At 41.5% G+C, this 22,833-nt stretch overlaps 1 protein-coding gene across 1 annotated transcript in view; it reads right to left on the bottom strand.

Annotated features, from left to right (window-relative positions):
* Positions 1 to 15,972, bottom strand: part of LOC121512356 (ephrin type-B receptor 1-like) — a 157,811-nt gene extending 141,839 nt beyond the window's left edge. The window contains exon 1 of the mRNA XM_041791590.1: positions 15,763 to 15,972. Within this exon, the coding sequence (XP_041647524.1) occupies positions 15,763 to 15,856 (94 nt within the window). The 5' untranslated portion in view covers positions 15,857 to 15,972. The remainder of the gene's footprint in view (positions 1 to 15,762) is intronic.
* Positions 15,973 to 22,833: the final 6,861 nt, after the last annotated feature.

Below are 22,833 nucleotides of genomic sequence, written 5' to 3' on the forward strand. Positions count from 1 at the left end.
TGAACACATTTGTCACTGCCCTTGATCCTGCGCCTCCAACCAAGCATCAAGCAGAAAAGGACTGAGGTAGCAACAGTATAACAGAGGCAGTGTTGTATTCAGCAGCCTATGGGCCAGACATGTTCTTCAGTAGTTAGTGGAGGCCTAAATAAGGCATTTCTTTATTTAAAAAGATGAACAGTAAAATAGGGGTTATTGTTTAAATACGAATATTTGGCCATATTTTAATGTATGGTGATTGCCACCAATTGTGATTATTTCCCAAGTTGGATAAGCAGACATTTAAAAGCTTTGCATAAAGGGTAGGTATAAAAACTTAAGCCTTAGCCTACATCTTTTCCATTGGCTTAATTGCTCAGCATTTTTATTTGTAACATTCTTTCATTCAAATCTAAATTTAATCTCTAAATGACATTGAGGTTTCCCTCATTTCCAATGTCACTGAGATTAAAAGTACATTAGAACAAACAAGACAAAACAACAGTTAAATACAAACAGTCAAAACCAGCAGTTATCAATTAAAACAGTAGCAACTGGAAAAAAGTGACTAGAAACCAAGGTCCTAAACTCTGCAAGAGAGGGTAGGACTTCAATCTTAAGAGTGTGTTGGAGGGTGTTCCATGAACATACTGATTGTGTTTGCCTTATGGGATTAATACAGTATTTAATGGTGATCAAGTACATTACTACCACTGTTGCTACTAAATAAAACTAATAAAACTACTACTAAACAATTACAAGTCTAAAGGTGTTAAAAAATTTAAAAAGTCAAAGTAAAACACAATTTATTCTAAGTTGTCTTCTAGTAAATGGTGTAATTCTGTTAGTAGAGTGTGGCTAATGCAGCAGTGCTAGCGCCACAGACTCTTGATCCAAACTGCAGATTAACATCAACATGCCTGTGCTGAATTTGGTCACAGATTGCTACAGTCAATATGCCTGTTTAACAACAGCCTTTGTACATTTTTAACTCAAATTCTACACAAAAATAATGCCAGACGTTCAGATGCTTGCCGTTTACTGTGCTTGGTTTGATCCTGGTAGTAGAGCGAGAGGAACAGCCCCATTAACTGCAGCCCCAGCTAGTGGCAGGTGACCGTGTTGCAGTTCGAGCAAAACATGACCACATCGAGGGCCAACATGTAAACATATTTTTAACTGGTCCAACCAATTCTGGACTAGGACAGGTAATAAGAGTGGTATAGTCATGACGTAACTTTGTAGGCGAAACCCAGAAGTTACCGTTTCCTCGGCAGCAAGCCCATGGGATTTTTCAAAGGGTTTTTGGACCATTGCTATGAAATACAAGATGTGCCCAATAATAGTTTATGAAACGTACGTTTTGTTTAGAAATGTATTCTTCATAAATTAATAATATAAGCGACATACTTGGTTTTATTGAACACAGCACGGTTGACCGAATAAAACGTCATCAGCTGAGGATATGAGTGGGAGGCAGCCTCAGTTGCTGCACTCGTGGTGATGATGTATGATGGTCCTGACAAGCACTGTAGTCCTAGTTAGCTGCCCTTTAGCAACCACCCTTATTAAGTGAAAAAAGACAGAGATAGATACAAAAAGATAGATAAAAAGATATTACTCTTTTCAGATGTATTTTATATCTCAATTGCCCCTTTGTGGCCAGTTGTGATAAACAGGACTGATCTCTCTGTTATAGCCTAATAATTACATACATCTGAAAGAAATTAAAATATTTCAACAAAAATATGTTAAAGAGTCCATTTTTAAAATTTCTTAAGTTTTTTTTAAGAGATCAACCTCCAAAGTGCCTGTATAGGAAAAAGCTGGCCTTTGTCCAAATGTAGTCGATGACCCCTGCTCTATGGTAATGACATTTAACCATGTAGTCTACTAAACATGCACAATCCTAATGCTGATGTTGCTGAATATTTTCATACATGGATACATGGATGCATTGCTGTTGGCTGCAAATATTTTCCAAACAATGACTTCATGGAGTAATAATAAGCAAGTTATTTTACTCCTTGTTCTATGGCCTAAAAGAAGCCAAAGGCATTTTTTAAAACATTACAAGTACATTATACCTCCTAATGACTGGTCCAATATCTTATCTATAAATGTTTCTGGTTTTGCCACAGCCAGGACTGCAGACTTCAGCTTTGTCTTTGACTCAAGCAGACAAAAATGAGGTCAAGAGCTGTTTAATTTTCAACCTTTTGAGGTCTTAAATAATGGACAAAGCCAGACAGACCTCCCATACCCAAACAGTTTGAATATTTCATTGTCTGGTCTATGCATTGACAGAACTTCTCCTATCTGCTTCTAGCAGCTCTGAATAATATATTTCAACATGCTATGCCGTCTCAGTGTTCAGAGACTTGAAAAGAGTTCCATCCTGGCAGGTGGTTTGCACAGAGTGGTCTACTTTGCGACCTAAACATTTGGTATAAAGACATTTCCCAAAGTCTGCATTGAATTTTCCCCCGGACACTGACGTGACTCATCACTGCTATAAGGAAAGGATTGTGGCGTTGTGTGAAAATTCACAGGCAGGGTGTGAAAATTCATAGATAAGGATATATTTTCACACCAACAGAACTTATTAATCACATCTCAGTAAACATTGAGCATTTTTTTTTGCTGGAGATGACTTCCTGAACAACTGAGAACTGAGATATTGAAGTCTGATAGCCTGTGGGTACGGAGGCTGGCTGATCTGAAATTGCCTCTTGATGCCCAATTCGCTGTGGGAAATAACAGACCCCCAAAAAAACCAGGTCTGAGTCTGTGTGCAAAAGGTAAATATTCCCACAGGTTCCTAGCACCTGAAGGAGAAGGCAAACCACATTTATTCTGAAACAATTCAATTTTATGTGGAGATAAATATTTTATTCTGAAGGAAAGCCCTGAGGGCGGATAGAGTGGGAAACAATGGTGTAAAAGGCTTGAGATGGGTGCGATGGATCCTCCTCCATGTTGTTACTTTTCCCCAGTTCAACTATCTGTCTATCACATTGATAACCTGTCAGCTGATGAATATAGAAACCGCATCTTTAAAACATGAGCTGACAGAGAGAGCAGGCAGTACAGCATGTGTGCGTGTCTGTGGTATAGAGCAGCATGTCATCTGCATATCTCTTTATAATAATATGTGTGTGATACGTTTCCCCAAGTGGATCATTTGTTGCACAAAAACACACACTGAACAAAGTCGCAAATTACAGCTTGTCATGTTAATACCAGCATCTAAAGCAGGATCCGTGATGTTTAACCTTTAGCAATCCCCCCAGATGACAGATGGGGCATGGCATGTATGCGTCCAGGCTCCTCTGGGGAAAAGGACAGAAATAGTTTATGTGTAGGAGCAGGAGTGCAGTGTAATCATATGCGCTATTCAAATGTAGATTCACGTCCATCTGTAGAAGGGCAAACTTGGCTTTTCTAAATTGGGTGGCAGCAACTCTTGCATGAAAAAGTCAGAAGTCGACATCCAACCCTCACACAAATCAGCAATTTCGGCGACAGCCTGCTGCTGCTGCTGACGGGGCGTTTGGTTCACACGCTGATGACTTTGCCACCCCTCTCCCAGGCTTGTTTGTGGGGTATGTAGCACTTACACCAAACAATATCCGCTGGGTCAGGGTTTGTATTGACTTTCAAAATTACAGGGTCAAACGCTGGATTACTGCACTGCAATTTGGTCTGTGTGAAAAGCTGTGAAACCTGAGGGAATGTGAGGTCAGAGTATTAGCGCTGCAATTTCAGGCCACATAGATGACAGGAAACAGTTACAACTGAAAAGACAGATTCTTTCTGCTTTTGTTCATGAGAGCAAACATTGTCTGCTTCCTGAAAACATCCCCAAGCCTTCCCCCCCAAAAAACCTATCCGACTTTATACTTTAAAAAAGCTTCTGAAGAACTCGTCTGAACAAAAAACAACCAGACAACTTCCTTAATCATTCCGTGTGTTTACTTCAAAGGACTGTGTACTAATTTAGAAGGACAAAAACACTAAATTTCATTTGAGATTAAATACAAAACATATCTAAGACCAGTGCAAAACTGAACCGTTGCTCATTACCAGGTTTATGATCTTATAATACATGTTTTTGTACAAGTTTAGTCTCTCAGGATATAGTCATCCTTATTTATTAATCAAACATTTTTGTTCAGCATGTTTTTGTTCATTCCTATGCTTTAGATACTATGGCAAAGATTCTTTAGGGGGTGCTTTTTGCTTTTAACGGACAGGACAGCAGAGGGGAGAATGGAGATGTATGGAGAGAGTGGGGGGAACACATGCACCAAACAAACACCAGGACCAGGATTCAATTCTGCAACCAGTGTAGTGAGTAAGTATAAGAGGGCCTTGTCTGCAAGCTGAGCACTTAACCTTCACCCATGGTTAAGTTGTATAACCATTAAATGCTTGATATCAACAGATTAGAGCAGAATGAATAGTTTAACTTAAAAAGTCTGAAAAGAAAGCTATTGAGACTGTTCATTTTTCAGTATAAAATAAGATTTAATGATTGAAGTTCCTCACATTTTCTACCTTCCTATCATGTGCAACATTTCTGTCCAATATCAGGCTATATTAAACTCATTAAGTGCAATATAATGATCAACTTAAAGGACAATGAATAATAAAAATAAATAGATAAATAAATAAATAATATCCTATAATAATTTTTTTAAACTTTGGGACATTTTTTAATTATTCATTATACTAATTAAAGGGTTACTATGCCACCTTCAAAGCAGATTTAAAAAAAAAAAACAAATAGAAAAGGAAATATGTAGGTAAGGTTCTGACCTATCCATCACAACAAAGTACTGATATCCCAACTTCAGAGGGAGTTTGACTTCTCTTTCTTTTCTCTCTAGGGATGCACAAGCTGTGTTTCCATTACCCTTAAAAATGGGAAAAATCAAAATAGTGCAATAAAGAACTGGCAATGGAAACACCTGAATTTCAAAAAACCCTCTAAAATATCGCCAAAAAAGTTTTGGTGCTCTCACAAGGTTTGTCATACATTTCAATTAAGAAATTTATCGCAAAAGTGCAATGGAAACACTTTTTCTGCATTTACATGTCACAGGGCATAACGTACGGTGTCACATGACCAGTTCACTCTGGGACAACATGGCGTGGTATGACGGACCTCTGAACTATCATTTGTTGCTTTCGTCTTTTGTTCAAAATTGTCACGGCAACCGCTGTAGATGTCATCATAACCGTATCAACACGCAACAGGTTTTGAGTGTCCATGTTCCTTAAAGCAGAGTCTCGCAAGATGAGGTTTTATGAGAAGTACAGGGCTCATGCGCAAAACTCCCTTCAATGAAAACACATCCAAAGTACAAATGTACTTAGTCAAAATTTTAAATAGTGCTTTATCTGTCTGTATCTGTTGTGTCTTAATACTTGAATGTTGGCATCAATAAAACCTAACTGCTCATTTAAAGATGAGATCTATTATTGAGATTATTGACACCTGCTGAACAAACTCTGATCTGTTCTCAAACCTAAGAGAAAATGTTGGCATTGTGGAAGCATTACTCCAAATGAAATCTTGAAGGAAACATTACATTGGGAATATGTAATTTTTCTATTCTTTGCCAGTCCAAGTGTCAGTGAAAGGAGCCGGGTGCTTCATCACAACAGGGCCCCAAGTCACTACCCAGACTCTACTACTCTGTTGTCGTCCAGAGGTGGAATGGCTTGCCCAACACTATTTGATCAGCAGACTTCCCTTCTACTTTTAAGAAAAAGCTGAAGGCCCATCTCTTTCCCGCAATTTCCACATAGGACAACTGCACCGCGCACCGAAGAGCCGTGGGTTAGCTCCGGACGAAGGCGAGCAACCTCACCCACTGGAAGCGAGTCTAGAGCACTGCTACGCGCAGCCCCGATCAGAGGGCAGAGATCAAGGGATAACTGCAAGTGCAAACAGGAAAAGTATGTCAACAGTGGTCTGTTTTTCCCTTTGGGGTTAATTTATCATCCATTCCGGTATAAGTCCATATAATTATGCTTCTGCCGTTGGGTAAGCACATTAGAAAAGTTAAAAGGTTAATGTTCGCTTAAAGGATCTGTGGTTTTATGTAAAATTCTTTGGCTAAATGGCCTCAAAAGTTAACTTTTCATCATCAATGGCGTTGTTGTAGCTCTGTGACCCACTGGCCTCTTGGTGACCCTTTGCTCTCGCTGCAGGATGAGACGTAATGTCAATATAGTGATGATTTGCGATTGGGAGTCCATGCATTATGTTATATTTTGAAGAACCAGATATTCTATGTTTGTGATTTCCTGTGGAGCTTTCTGATCGATGGGAATTGACGTGGTTTGGCAGCGGCCTGTGATTAAAATAGACCTGCAGCATATCCTGAACGAAGCAGAGCAGAGTGGCACTCCAGAGACGCGCTGCTGCCAGACTGGAGCATGGGCTGTGGAACTGTTCTGATAGACTAGAGAGGGAGCGATTTGCTCGGCAGTACGATTCGCTGCCAGATCGCGGTGCGGTCACCATATGTGGAAATTGGAGGTAACAGTAACACCTATGCTGTCATCTAGACCCTTCGCCTCTATCGTCCCCAGTAGCTGAACAAGTTCCCTATTCTCATTTGGCCTGCAAAGTCAAATTCTACTTCTCAGTGTGATCAATAACTGAGTTTGTGGCTGGATTGCTCTACAAAGTAAGATCTTTCCCTGACATTTTGCACTTAGATTGCAATGTATTTTGCACAAGTCAATTCAGGAAATTAGTCATCTTGATTTGACAGTGGATTAAAGAACAAAGTTTTCAGAGGTGGGAGCGACAGAGATGTGTTCATTCAGTGTTGTGGAACAGGAAGTTGAGTCCAATTCTACCTCTGAGAAAGTTTAAGACCTTAGCTTTTATGAATGACTCATTGCTTGAGGATTCAGGTAAAAAGATGAGGATGTTTATGACAATGCCATGTGGCTCTTATGGATGTTGTTCCACTTGTCTCGATCTTTTCTCGGGTTGCATTAACTCTTGTATGTACAATGCACTGGATTAAACTATGTGCTAAATTAAACTGCATGCATTCACCACCTGTTGCATATGATTTTCATTACCTCTCATTATCACAGCCAGACAGTACTGTCAATAAACTTGTCATTATTATTTTTCCTTTTTTTCATATGCTTAAAACTTTATAGCTCACCATTTTTGATGCTGTAGTGTAATTTATTTAGCACTAGAATGTCCTTAAGGATGAAAGATATCCTCCCTCTATTAACCTGTCATATCTCACACAGCTGAAACTAACTGTTTATACATCTGCTCAGTGCTTGTTTCAGTCATGCTTCGTATTAAAATCAAAGTTTTGTCAGTAGAAGTTGCTCAGTGTAAACAGAGCTAAGAGCAGTGACTGTGTCAGCAGAGGATCTGTTTTATACCAACACACTCAGATCAGCTTATACACCAGATCATTAAGCACCTACTTACCATGAAAAGACCACTGTGACCACAAAACAACCCACCACCCACACTGTACCTGTTTGTCTCTCCTCTCTGTACTCACCTCCTACCTGCCTCTCCGTCTCCCCCACACACACAGGACTCTGTTTAATCAAAAATAGACCTGCCCTTCAACACATTTACATGTCTCATAATGGGGGGGACTCACTACAGAGCCCGTCATTACGCGCACCATTAAAACGCAGCAGCAGACTAATCTAGCGCTTCCATAAGGGACGAAGGAATCAGCAGCAGCAGAAGGAGGAGCAGGAGGAGATGCTGTAGAGGACATGGGAGGAGAGGGAGAGAGAGAGGATGCTGCAGGAGAAGAAAGCTGGGGAGGAGGATGCTGCTCAAAGGTGTTTTAAAAGACGATGGAGAAAAAGAAAAGGATAAAATGGAGAAGTCTGGGATATTCAATTTAAAGAAGGCAGCATGGGTGCCAATGAGGGAGTCTGCAGGAGTAGGGGGAGCAATGGATGCAGCAGGAGCAGTGCAGGAAACATCAGAAGGTGGAGGAGCAAAGGATAATACAGTGCTGATTCTTTAGGAGGAAGAGTAAGGAGGTAATATTTGGGTTGGAGCAGCAGGAAGAACAGAAAGGGGGGTGGCATGGGTACCATTACAACAGGCTGAAACAGTAGGAGCAAGGGATGCAGCAGGAGAAACATTAGAAAGAGCAGCAGGTGGGGGAGCAAGAGGAAGAGATGCTAGGAGAGAACAATCAGAGAGGAGGTGTTTGGGACGTGTAGCAACACTTAGAGAGGATAAAGAGGAGCAGCAGGAGATACAGCGGTGGGAAATGAAGGTTACATCAGAGGTGGAGCAACAGCAGAGACAAGAGATGGTGTTTGGGGAAAAGTAGCAGAAAGATGGGCATCATTTAAGAGTAAATAACCCTCAGGCTTTTTTAAGCTGAAAACTTGTGTAGCTGTTTAGTAGCACTGCAGGTCAAACAGAGTCCAAGTCTTGACAATATTAAAACTCTAGATTTTTTGTCAGAAATATGCAAAAAGGCCACCCTCTACAGATGGAAACTGGCTACTGCAAGTAAGTTTTGCCACATTTGATCTAGATGCAGAGGACATATACTATATGGAAAAAAGTATTTGGCCACCTGACCATTACACCAATGACACTGTTTTCAAATACATGTACTTTCATATGGAGTTTTGGAGTGTTTCTATAGGAATTTGTGCCTTTTTATTCTGTAGACCATTCATGAGGTCAGGCACTGATGTTTGACAAGAAGGCCTGGCTCTGTTCCAGTTCATCCCAAAGGTGCTCAGTGGGGTTGAGGTCAGAGCTCTGTGCAGATCAGTCAAGTTCTTCAACCCCGAACTCATCAGCCCATGTCTTTATATTCCTTCTTTGTTCACTGCAGTACGATCAAGTTGGAATAGAAAAGGGCCTTCCCCAAACTGTTGCCACAAAGTTGGAAGCATAGCATTATCCAAAATGTCTTGGTATGCTGAAGCAGAAAGATTGGCATTCACTAGGGGCCTAGCCCCAACCTTGAGAAACAGCCCTATTAGGGATGCACAATATTTTTGCCGATATCCATCCATTTTCTATACCGCTTATCCCGTTGGGTGTCGTTGGGGGGCTGGAGCCTATCCCAGCTGTCATTGGGCGAGAGGCTGGGTACACCCTGGACTGGTTGCCAGTCAAACGCAGGTCTGACATATAGACAGACAACCAGGAACGTGCACATTCACACCTACGGCCAATTTAGAGTCACCAATGAACCTAATGAGCATGTTTTCTGGTGGTGGGAGGAAGCTGGAGTAACCAGAGAGAACCCACATGTGCACGGGGGAGAACATGAAAACTCCGCACAGAAAGGCCCTGACCATGACGCGAACCAGGAACCTTTTTGCTGTGAGGCAACCGCACTAACCCCTGCGCTGCAATGAAGCCCTTTTTGCCGATCTCTGATATGCCAATATTTACAGATTCATTTTAGCAGTTAGCAATATCAATACCAATATTTAAATGTGCTTTTCAGACAAGAAATTTCAGTCCTTTAAGGTTTGAGGATGACAAACTTAAGTCCTTAAAAAATCTTTAAAGTTTAAAGAAGGAAGATTAAAAAAAGAAAAAGACCTCAACTGACATAGGTCTGTTGGTTCAGCCTAAAACTCCACTAATTTATGAGTATATATGGACAAAGTTTTCAGCCGATTCATGCTGAAATACACAGGCAAAATATCGGATGTAAATAATAGCAGAAATTTTGATATCTGCCGATGCAGATATTTGCCATTTTTGAGCTAATATCTGCCGATACCGATAGCAAACCGATAATATCTCCACTTCATCTAATGCTTGTAAATGGACTTGTTGATGTGAGGCCACCAACAATGACACTGATGATTAAACCTGTTTTTGGGCTGGTAGATGAAAAAGAAATGACCATTGCAAAGGAATGAGTTAGTAGACCTGTGTGGGATAGTCTACTGTTGACATGGCCTGCTCTTGACACTATGTAAGTGGGGGGTTTGCATTTTCATGTTGATGAAGATGTTTTTGAGGCTATAGTGGTGTGGACAAGATAATTTATGAAAATGGAAGCGGAAGACTTTAATTTCAAAAATACCTGCCAACATTTGTGGTTGGCCTTGAAATGAAAAAAAAAGGCAAAAACAGGATAATAGCCGCAGAAATGGGTTAAGAAAATCATAAATGGGTGAAAATGGATGGAAAAATGGGGAAAAGCATCTAAAAGTAGAACTGGTTAAAACTGGCAAAACTGGTTGAAACAGGCAAAAATGGGTTGAAGTGGAAAAATATGGCCAAAATTGGAAGAGAACATGATGAAAAGGGGTTAAAAAGTGGCAGAATGAGTTATTTGACTTTTCACCTCCAAAATGAAGTAACTGTTAGCAAGGACGAATGCTAGCACCAATGCTACTGACCTGACCCACATGCATTGATATCATCAATAAATCGTAACAAGGGAGAGCCTTTTCACTGGATTTTTCAGGGATCAAGACAATTCTGTGGGCAGACCTAGCCTATTATCAGTCTACCTTGGATGGTTATGGCATTATGTCCAATAATGAACCCATCAAAAGCAGCACAGACTGTATAAGGTTGTGGCTGGTGGGGAAAGCACAAAGGAGTGAGTGGGAGTATCTTATCCCTCCCTCTCAGTGCTATCCATGAATCTCTAAAGGCATTTTGGGGATTTTCAGGGTAGATGAACCTTAGCAGAAACTCTGGAGTTAAGTGACTCTTTGAGGATTTGATTGAAGTCAGAGGAGAGAGCAATAAAGTAGGAGCAGAGTTATAAATATTCAGGTAGGTGATGCTTTTGGACAGAAGACTAAGGAAGACATGTTTGGGAAGCAGGAACAACAAAAAATCATGATACGATAGGATTGCAAGGGTAATCAGCAATGCATCAGAGTTAGTAGCAACATTTAGGATAGAGAGGAGCATAATGAATTATTCTTTGTGGAAGAACATGAGGTAAAACTTGAGAAGGAAGGGGAAAAATGCAGCAGATGGAGCAAGACAACACTTTGAGCAAAGGAGAAAAAAATGGTGCTTGTGAGGAAGAAAAAGGAGATATATAGCCGGACAGAGCAATTTTAAGCACTGCTTTGGTAGAAACACCTAAAGGATCAGTCGATAACGTTCGGCCTAGTAACAGTGCTCAGAGATGAAACAGAGGAGCAGCAGGAGGTGATATTTGTGAAGAAACAGTGGTGAGTCCTGGAGAGTAGCAAAGGGAGGTACAAAAGGTGATGTGTGGGGAGGAAGATTATGGGAAGACTTTTTGCGCGGGGGGGGGGGGGGGTGAAGCAGGAAGATAGGCACCATTAAAGGATGAGTCAGAGGAGTCAGAGGAGTAAGGAATGCAGAAGAAGAAAAAGCTGCAGGTGGAGAAGGATGTAACACTTGGAGCAAAGAAGAAACAGATGGTGCTTTGGGAGGAGGACTATGCTTCAGAGGGAACTCTAAAAGGATCAATAGGTATGATGTTGGAAGTAACAGCAACATTAAGAGATGACAGATAGGAGCGGCAGGAGGTGGTACTTGTGGAGTAACAAGTGGCAATCCTTAGGAAGGTGCAAAGGGAGAAAGAGTGGGCGATAATTAGGGAGTAAGATATTTTTAGGGAGGAGTCGCAGGAAGATGAGTACCATTAAGGGATGTCAGGAGAGTAAGGGACTAAATAGGAGCAGGTAGTAATGCTTTGGGAAGGGCAAAGGAGGAGAGATGGTGCTTGGGGAGAAATATAAAGAGGTAGAATTTAAGGTAAGAGCAACTGTAACTACTGCTTTGAACCCTGAGGGCATGAGAAGAGTATTCAGCACTGAGATTTGGTTGAAAACTGTTTAAAATCAGGTCATCTAGGACATTATGAAAACTTGTTCATGTCAGTGCTGAAAGAAGGACAGAAATTATATTCAAATTGCATTTCTTAAAAAATAATTTTGCAGCTTTGGGCTAAATCCATTCTATGCAAAGACAGAAATTCTACCTGTTTTGTTTAATATACTGTAGCTTTGTTGTACTGACCTGAAGAAGGTCTTGGAGCTTGGGATTATTCATACTAGAATTTAAAAAAAATGATAATAAAGTGGCTTTTCCAAAATTATCTTAGTGGTTGAAATCCTGTCATTCAAAAGATGCATTTTCTGATACCACTTATCCCAGCTGAAGACATAGAGCTGAGGCCTATTCCAGTGGTCACTGGGCCAAAACTGACCACCAGTCAATCAATTGCTTAAGAGCAAATATTATGTAAAATCCGGTACAGACATAACTTTTGACCAGTCTTGAACATCTTTTAAATGTCAGCTATAGATGTCTTAACAGGAAAAAGCTTCTTAGAAAAGATGAAGGATCAGCGTATTATGTATATGGAGGAGAAAGAACATGAAATGATGGTAGAAAGGAGCAGCAGGAGGTGATATTTGAGAAAGAACAATGGGTGACTCTTAGGTAAGAGCACGAAGAGAAAGAAGTTGGTGATGCCTGGAGAGAAAGATTAAGGAGGACGAAATTAGGAGTACTTTCTCAAAGAAACCAACTAATCAGTGCAATAAGGAATGAAGGAAAACTAGCAAGTTCAATTGGAAATGCACAGCTAGAAGCAGCGACATAAGGAGATGATAGAGAGGAGCAACAGCAGGTGATAAATGTGGAAGAACAAGTCTGTACCCTGGCCTAACCCTAGGGTTAGAGGTTAGATTAGATTAGGTGAGGTTAGGTCAGGTCAGGTAAAGTTAGGTTAGGCTTAACCATAGGGTTTAGGGTTAGAGTTAGGCCCCTGTTGGGTTAACGTAACCCCCGAAAAAGAGAAATAGGGTTGGGGCCCTTGGGACCGGCAGGGGGCTTCAAAGGGTCCGGGGACCTCAGGGTCAGATGATGCACATGAGGAACATCCAATCGCACAACTTGGGATCGTCCCTTGGCCTAACCCTAATTGTAGGGTTTTATTTTGTATCACTGAACAGAGTGGGGCTCTTAGAGAGTGGCCTGGCACGTTAGGGACCTCAAAGGGGTGCGGGGACCTCAGGATCAGATGATGCACATGGGGAACATCCAATCGCACAACTTGGGATGTAACCCTAATCCAGCTGATGAGTCACCCTTTGGCCTAACCCTGACCTAACCTTGCTCATGGCTTGGGGACCAACTTTTTTGGCCCTTTTATCAAAACATTTTTTTGTCTATGATTTTAATTGGATTTTAAACATGATTTTCTTTCATTCCAATGCATTTAAGACACGTGTTTCTGTTCTCTACCAAGCACCTATCTCAGCCACTGTTTGTACCCTAACACTAACCGTAGCTTTATGTTTTGGCTTGGGAGAACAGAGCAAGGCTACAAGGGGGTGGCCTGGGATGTTGGGGGCCAAAGTTTGTGCATCGGGAACATCCAATCAGGCAACTCGGGTCTTAACCTGGGCCCTGGCTGATACCCTAATTCTAATCCTAGTGTTAGGGCTTGGCCCTGGAGTACAGAGCGTGAAGAACAGAGTACAGAGTAAAGAACGCAATGCTTTAGAGGGAGCACGAGAAGGATCCACGGGTGATCCACAGCAGGAAGTATCTGTAAAAGATTATAAATAGGAGCAGCAGGAGGTGATGCTAGCGGATGGACATGAGGTGGTTCTTGTGGAGGATCAGCAACATCACCATAAGGAGATCCATGATGCTCAAGGAGTAGAAGGGGAGGAGAAGGATAAAGGAAGAGGAGTAGAAGGAGCAGGGTTAGAGTTTGTTCCTAGGGGAGGAGCAACAAGAGACAAAGGAATCAGCAGCAACAAAAATCCAGGTTCAAGCAGGAGGGCTTTACTTTGGAGGGAATACTAGAAGGATATATAGGTAATATCTTAGGAGAACTAACATAGATGAGTAGAAGGAGGGGATATTTGTGGAGGAAGAAGGGGTGGTTCTGCAGGAGAAACAGGGGGAGATGCTTAGAGAGATGTCAAAGCTGTAAGTGATACAGGAAGAGGATCAGAGGAAGGTGCAGAATGTCATAACAGATGAGAAGAAAAAGGAGCAGGTTAATCTTCAGAGAAGGGAGGTGGTAGAAGAGCAGGAGTAGGGATTGATGTCTCAAGAGGAGCAGCAGAAGGAGCTTGAGATGGTGCATAGGAAGAATCAGCAGCAGCAGCAGCAACACAGAAAGAAGGACAAGACAAAGCCAGAGGAGAATCACTGGGTGAGGCTTTGCCAGAGAGGCAGGAGGTCCTGTTTTGTGAGCAGAAAAGATGAGAAGCAGTGGGAGATGCCCAGGGAGGAGTAAGAGAAGGAGCAGGAAGCATACGGAGGGGCAGCAGGTGTAAAGTGAAGCTCTGAGAGGAGCAGTGATGGTGGGAAATGCTTGAAAAGAAGATATGGGAGGTGCAACAAAAGGGGCAGAAGGTGATGTTTGAGGAGGAGCAGGGGAGATGATGCTTCATGGGGAGAACAGCAGGAGGAGCAGGAGGTGATGTTTGGGAGGAGGGAGTAGATACATGGAGCTACTGTGCACCTATGAGCTTTAATTATGCTTCCCTTTGCTGCCTCAGGAGAGCTACAGTCAGACACAGCAATGTTTTGATTCATATTTGGAGCATTACTTACCTTTTAATGCAATAAGACTATTTGGGCATGTCTAATTTATGTCTCCATTACGATAGAATTATGTGTAATTATCAAAAATGGCATCTGAATTAAGATTAATCCATGCTTAGAGCTATTTTGCATGTATTTTATGCCTTTTAAACTCATTAGATGATCATTTTATAGTAAAAACATTCAAGACGATAGTGAAAATACACACACAAAAAACATTTTTAGAGGAGTAGGAATTGTATTTACATGCTCCAGGTTGTTTTGTATGCAGTGTCTTATGTTTCACACATCAGTGACACATGCACTGAGACATAAGGCAGAGTAACATCTCTGCACTGTTAAAAAATCCTATGGTAGCATATAAAGTGCCTTAAAATGCAATACGAGTTAAAGAGCATAGCTACTTTAAGCCTCTAATGTTGCAGCAGATGCAAAGATGTCAAAAAAGACTGTTATTGGCATACTTTGTAGCATTTTGCATGCATTTTAAGCCATTCTGATTCAAAATTAGACTGTTTTCCATTCTGTTAGAATCGAGGATAAGTGTAATTATGCAGATAAAAGGTGTATTTCAAAGCATGCAGGCTGCCATTTCTCATGTTTTTGACACATGTGCAACGATATTAACCCTCCATTGAAGCCAGTAACAGTCCCGCCTGTCTAAAATCCCCAACAGCACATCACCTGCCTTTAAATGCAGTATAAGTTAAAGAGCATGTCGAATTTAAGCCTCAAACATTGAGTTTTTATGCAGAAATGCAATTTGAGATCAGATATTTTCATACTTTGTAGCATTTGGAATCCATGTTAAGCCCCTCAGATTCAGAGACTACCCTTTTTGCCTTGCAACACTGAATAACAACTGTTTAAATGTCACTTTTAAGCCATTTCTAATCCTCCATATGTTTTTGGAAAAAGTGCAATAAGATGCTCAACCTCCATTCACGCACAGTAACATTCCTGCACTGTTCAAAATCCCACTGCAATCTGACAGCCTAGAATGAGAGCCCAAATACACCCAGCCCAACTTCTTGTGATAAATCCTGCAGCACTGAAGATGACATTTTACTGTTTTAGAAGTGATGCAGACACAAAGTTAAGGCTGCTTTATGAGTGTTAAACAATGCATCTTTAATCACAGTTCATGTATGCATTAATTCTTCACTCTGCACCATCTGAGCACTGATAAACCTCTGCACACCTACCTTCTACCGCGCAGACTGAAGTAATCACAAACACGAGCACCGCAGCTACAGTGGCCGGCATGGTCCACATGTCTCCCCGTCTGTCCTCTCCCATTTTCCGGCTGACAGAAAGAAAGAAAATCCCACAGAAACACGTTGTATTCCTCCAGTGAACAGTCACATCTCAGCTCTCAGAGTGTGGATTTGTGTTTGACAGTGCAGCACCGGCAGAATCAGCGGGGACTGGAGCGGATACACTGCTGCTCTCTCTCTCCTCTCCCAGCCACTTCTCGCTCACACCTTTGTGTCCAATCAGGAGCGAGGATGGCGGATCGTAAACCAATCACCCGTCCTTTTTCAGCCTGACCCAAGCTGAATGCCCAATGGGTCCGGGTCTCCCCCCCACCCCGGCTGTAGTGCGTGAGGGGGCAGCGACACCCAGCGGTCAAAATGCAGTACAGCATTAAAAGTGATAAGCGTGCAGGGTTTCTGTTTACTTTCTTTTTTCCTCAGGGATATAAACAGGTGTGAATGGCTCATACCTCGTTATATTTGGAAGGAATTAAAGTTGCTGAGCTTTTAAAAATTATTTTTCAATGACAACACGTGTAACTAACTGCATGGTAATATAACAGGGTCAAAAATGCACCTTTTTAGTTGCACATCTTTTTTTTGGTACAATCGCAAAGATTACCCAGGAACAGTATAGAAGCCAATTTGTGCACAAACTTAGACTATTTGTTTTGTACAACCCCAATAAAAAAAAAAAAACTGGGACACTGTGTAAATCATAGAATATAAACAACATATCAGATGCTGGAACTGAGACATTTTCCCATTTCATGAAAAATATATTAGCTCATTTAGAATTTGATGGCAGCAACCCATCTCAAAAAGTAGGGACAGGGCCATGTATACAGTTGTGAAGCATCCCCTCTTGGTTTAACAAAAGTCTGTAGACATCTGGAAAGTGAGGACATCAGTTGTTGGAGTTTTGGGACAGGAATGTTGCCCCATTCTTGTCCGATGTAGGATTATAGCTGCTTAATAGTCCTGGTTCTTTTCTGCTAGATTTTTCATTTTATGTTGCTCCAAATTTTTTCTATTGGTCAAAGGTCTGGACTGCAAGTGGGCCAGCTTAGCACTCGGACTTTTGTACAGCAAAGCCCTGCTGTTGTGATGGATGTAGTATGAAGTTCTTGTTGAATTATGCAAGACTTCTCCTGAAAGAGACATCTGGATGGGAGCATATTTTGTTTTAAAACCTTTTACTTTCAGCACTGAAAGGTCCTTTCCAGATGTATAAGCTGCCCACAACATAGGCACAAATGCAACCCCATACCATCATAGATGCAGGCTTTTGAATTGTGTGCTGATAACAGCTGGATTGCTCGTCTCTTCCTCAGGACACAGTGTCTGTGGTTTCTTAGAATTTCAAATTTTAATTCATCTGACCATGGAACAGTTTTCCATTTTGCCTCAGTTCATTTAAATGAGCTTAGGTCCAGAGAAGGCAGTGGCATTTCTGACATATGGCTTCTTCTTATATATTAATACATTGCCACCTCTGGGCCCGAAGATTACCTTCATCCAATACTGACCTAAAATGCTCCGTTTATACCCAGTCATGTTACTGACCTGTTGCCAGTTAACCTAAATACTTGTAAAATGCTTCCCAAGGTGTTTCTTATTTTTCCAGGCTTTTGTTTCCCTATCACTACTGTTTTTAAGATGTGTTGCTGCCACGAATTTTTTTTTTTTTTTTTTTTTTTGACGTGGTATTTGCCACAGTTTCACACTCTGACATGTTAATGTTCTACTGTGGATAAAATATGGGTTTATGAAATTTGCAAATAATTGCATTCTGCTTTTATTTATACTTTAAAGGGGACATACTATATAAAAATCACTTTTCCAGGCTTTTTCTAACAAAAATATGTACCCTTGGCCTGTCCACAATCCCCTCAAGAACCAGAAAAATCCATTCCCTCCTCCCTCTCTTTCTCCACTTTTCAGAAAATGTGTGCTGAAACAAGCCATTCTCAGATTTTCCTCTCATGATGTCATATAGGGAGTTAGCACCGCCTCCAGGTTCGGTTGGCCCTCTCCTCTGGTAAGAAAGTTCCACCCTCCTCTCCTGATCCTCTCTGCAAGCTGAGATTAGGGATCAGGAGAGCCACATCCACCATGTTACATCTATTTCCTGAGAGGGGCGTGGTCGGGGGTGGAGTCATAAAGCTAAGTAACACTCTAACCCACAGACACAGACACAGAAACAGTTGTTCTGAGCTGGGCTGAAACAGAGGGTGTTTTAGACATGCAAAAATGTCTAGTGTTTTTTCAGCAACAAACTTCACAGGCATGTTTTGGGACCTCTGAGACCAATATAGACTTGTCTTTAAAGGGTAAAATATGTCTCTTTTAAACCTACGGTGCCCCAACTTTTTTGTAATTTGCATCCTTAAAAAGTTATTATTGCTTCACACAGAGCAGGCCCATAGCCAGCCTTGTGGAAGTGGGGTTTCCCTTATTCCCACTTCTTTTAGAGTCTCTCTCCTCATTTTTCAATGTATTTTGAGCTTCAAATGACATGCAGCTCATTTTTCATTGCGCCACACATACTTCTTCGTGCTTCGTTGTTTGAAGAACGCACAAGCCGCGGGCTTGCCGAACCTAACAGGTCACAGTAAGAGCAACACCAACCGAGAGCTCCTTTATCTTCAGCAAATTCCCAATCTGCATCTCAGCTCCAGTGAGTAGATAATCATCTTTGATTAAGGACTTTATGAAAGGATTTAACTTGTTTTGACTCTGTTTGGAGTCGTATAGATCTTATACGCAGTGGTGTAGTGCAGGATTTCTGCTGGTATGCAGGGTATGAACCCACTTAGTTTTAAGTTTCCATAGAGTATAACCACGTCTAAATAAGGAGGATAACCACCTCTGCACAGACCACTACACCACTGCTAATAAGAAAAAATAAACAACATCAATCTTTTTCATGCTACACCATATTCTTGGGATGCCCTAGACTGGCACTAAAAGTTGATGCTTGGGAGATACAGACTCAATTAAAGACTGTATAGAGGGAGCCAATGAAGCCATAACTTCATTAGTTTGAGACTTCCCCTTTAGATAAGCTACACAAAAAATGTTAGCTTTTTGTTTTTTACCACTTTGGGATGGAAAGTAGATACTTATTTCTATACCACAGCTTATTCTGTGGCCCCTTTGGTAGCAGTTTGTTAACCGAAAGTATAAGACCTGCCAAGCTGCCCCTGAGCAAGTTATCAAACTCAAGAACTGCTCTCTGCATTAGTATATCCAAAGGATCCTGTATGTGCATGTGATTATAGCCTACTTCAGCTTACGTGTGGGTGAAAAAAAATGAAAAAAAAAAAAAAAAAACAAGGAAAAAAGTTGCATCTGTGCATTCCTTGTGACAAGGTTATAAAGCACCGACTTTCTTGACCCTCGTCAGTCTGTGTAACTGAAGTTTTTAAAGCATCAAGACCAGAATCAGTGGTGAAGAAACATAAAGGTCAGTTACATTTCAGTCCCTGATGGCTTTGGATCAATTCACTCTTGAAGTTTCAGTCCTGGCTCTTATATCCTTCATCACCTGCAGCTTTCTGACTCTTACACTGTCTGAAAAGAGACCAAAATGCTGCTCGACAACAAGACAATATGGACCACTGCTGTGACACATTGATTTCCAGCATGGATAGCCCCTTTATCAACATGTAACACCGCTTCTTCAGCTTTTTTACAACACTACAACATACTCTTCTACAAGAATCATCTTTATTTAGAGACATGTAGGCCAGTTATCCCAAACACTTACATTGTATGGCAGACAAAGAGAGAATTTTTTTTTTATTGTAAAGCTAGCATTTAAAAGCATTTGTAAAACTAATTAGCAATGTCTCAGTTTATTTTAAGCCACAGCTTGAACTCTAACAATCTGGTAAAGATCAGCTTAATGCCTCCTAGGTAGAGGTAACCTGACCCACAGTTTTGTTGCATCCCTTTAAGAAGTTTTTGAGCTGTTTGTTCAGGAGGAACTTTTGGAGACTCGGCATTGAGTAAATTCTGATTTTAGACAGACAGCTTTGGAGCAGCACAGAGCTTCAATAAATCTTCTTCATGTCTGGATGCAGACAGCATGCTAGACTGAAGTTGTTGCACGTGTCCTCCCACATCTCTGAGAAACTCAGCTCAGACACTTCCCTTCACATCACTCTCAATTACAAGACAAGAAACATTTCTGCAGAGACGTGCTATAGAAAAGACACGAGGCAGATGTTCAAATCAGGTCCTCTCAGTCTCAAACCCACAGATAAAATAACAAATCTGATAAATCACCTTTGACTTTTGCATCATTCAAAGTATTTGAGTGGCTCTTTCAGGCTGGAGCTCTGTTCTATTCTGCTGTTTGCATCAGAGGAATATTAAACTCAAACCTCCACAATGGTGCAGGATTGTGATCCCTGCACACAAAACCTGGACCATTATTTCTCCAGCAGGACCACATGAGGCCTGTCACTGCTTGTTACAAAGAGAAATATGTTTATTTATAACCACCGTCCCGCTGGGGAGATGAGTTCGCCTGGAAAAGGAGAAAAGTACCGTGGAGTGGGATGATTTTTAAGTGTCCTGCTGCGGAAACAGGGAGTGTGCTGGGCTGCAGAGACAAAGATGTGCTAAAAATTACCCACAAATCATCGCAAAGTGCACTTTGCAAGGCATTCGACCTTTTGTAGTGAGTCCAGATTTTTGGCAACTGTGAAAAGTAGCGTACGACTGATGGTCACAAAATGAGCCATATAAACCATCATGCACTGCTGGGCTAAGCTTTGGCAAGCAGGAAGTGGCGTTTGACTAGCTTATGGAGCAGGATCAAAGTGAAAACAGGATAATATCTGGTGGTATTTTTACAAAAATGAAGATACTGTTTCAGCAAAGAGTAGCCTGTTTCCCAGAGTCTGTCAGCAAATAACGCCCTCTCTAGTCAATCTGTTTTTCCACAGCATGCTCTGAGGTCCATCTCTGGAGCATGCAAGAGGAGTCACTCTGCTCTACTCTGCTCAAAATCTACACCTGGTCTATTTCCAGTGTAGCTGATTCCAGCACGCATCAAGCTGAATAGTATAGATCAGTCCCAGACATGAAGCAAGACACAGAATCACAGAGGATTTTATCAATTTCAAAATAAAACGCTAGTTACAGACTGCTGATTGCATATCCAATGACTTTATTAACACTGTGATAAAACAAGTTAGGCCATGTCAGGTGTGGAAGGATATGCTGGTTTTCACACTTCACTGCATACACTTTGGTCCTGTACTGCTCTCGCCTCCCAGCTGTCCTCTCCACGACGTATGTGGTTGCCTCTGAACCAGCCCACTGGGTCCTGGGCACCCAGTGTGCTGGAACAGGCCCAGGAACCAGCAGTTCCCGTATCAGGCAGCTGACCCTTCTTATCCCCAGTCTCTTGAGCACGTCAACACACGGTTTTGCCAGCTATACCCAAAGATGTGCCAAAGAGATGTCACAAAGGAATCCAGTTGGTGCCTCTGGCCATCAGTCAACCTGCAGGCCTCACAAGACCAGAAGGACCAAAAGACTGACTTTCGTCCACATGCCACACCACCTTGCTCAGTGAGCTCATTGCCCCATGCACAAGTCTAAGTCTGGGGTTGATCTCAGCCTTCATAGTCAGTGGATTATGCTTCCAAGGTAGGTGAACTGCTCAACTTCTCACCATTCACAGATACAGATTAGATGGCAGTATGCAAGGCGTCCCCAAATGCCTGGATCTTTGTTTCAGCCCAGGAGACATGCATTCCCAATGCTCAGCCTCCTCACTCAGCAAGTTTAGAGCATCCAAAAGGACATCTATGCAAGGTTAAACACAAGGCAAATGACAAGCGTCCTATTGTTTTTATAATGTTTGGACAGACAAATAAAGACAGAAGAGCAAAGTTAATACAGTTTGTTTAAAGTATTCCTCATTGTCTTGTAGCCTGGTCCCTCTTCCTTCTTACACCATGACATCATTTGTGATGATCAGCTGGGTACTAAGGCTGGGCAATTAACCGCAAATCAGATTAAATTGTGATATGGTCTGCTGCAATTTACAAATTGCAGAAGTTGCACTATTTCTTTAACTTGAAATGTGTCAAAATACCAGTTTTATTCATTCATTTTTGCAGCAGCAGAGATTTTATGCACATTATGTATAAAATGATCGGGTGGGTTTGTTTGTTTGTTTATTTGTTTGTTTGTTTGTTAGCGACATAACTCAAAAAGTCATGGACGGATTTTCATGAAATTTTCATGAAATGTCAGAAATGGCATGAGGAAGAACTGATCAGATTTTAGAACTGATCCGGATCACCGTCTGGATCCAGGAATCTTTTAAAGGATTCTTTACTATTGGGAGATAGGGCTAATGGTGGAGGTCTGCGCTGTTACCACTTTACACCAGGAGATGGCGGACATGAGTAACTTCAATCCCAGAAGTATGTTTTGGTGTGTTTCTATTCAAAGTTTTGGAGTTTATAGAGTTTGAAAGACACACGCCTGGTCAAGGAGACGAGTTGGAGCGTAACAGATAGAAAGACAGGGAATTGTAGTGAGAATACTCACAATGCTGGGGGGAACAGAGGAATATTCACCCTCTGCCATGACTTTCAGTCGTCTGTGGAGACCATGGATGCTTCCGCCATGACAGTCCACACATAGTGAAGCCAGTGCTTTGCCTTTGTGTCTCCACCCCACCAGGGAGGGAGTATTTGGCGAATTAGATTTTCGGAGTGATCCGGATCACCGTCTGGATCCAGGAATGTTTTAAAAGGATTCTTCACTATTGAGAGATAGGGCTGATGGCTGAGGTCTGCGCTCTCTGAGTGCCTTTCTAGTTGAATCTGAAATAATTTCCTTGTTTTCAGTTCAATGTCATTATCCATCCAAATGGGGATTTCTAGCTATGCACTCCCTGGATAGTCAAAGCATGCTGCTTGATTAACCCAGAGAGCATATTTTTGGCAGAGCCTTCTCTGCCAAGTAAAAACAGTATATCAACCCTGC

Source organism: Cheilinus undulatus, linkage group 7 (assembly GCF_018320785.1).
Source record: "Cheilinus undulatus linkage group 7, ASM1832078v1, whole genome shotgun sequence".
NCBI lineage: Eukaryota > Metazoa > Chordata > Actinopteri > Labriformes > Labridae > Cheilinus > Cheilinus undulatus.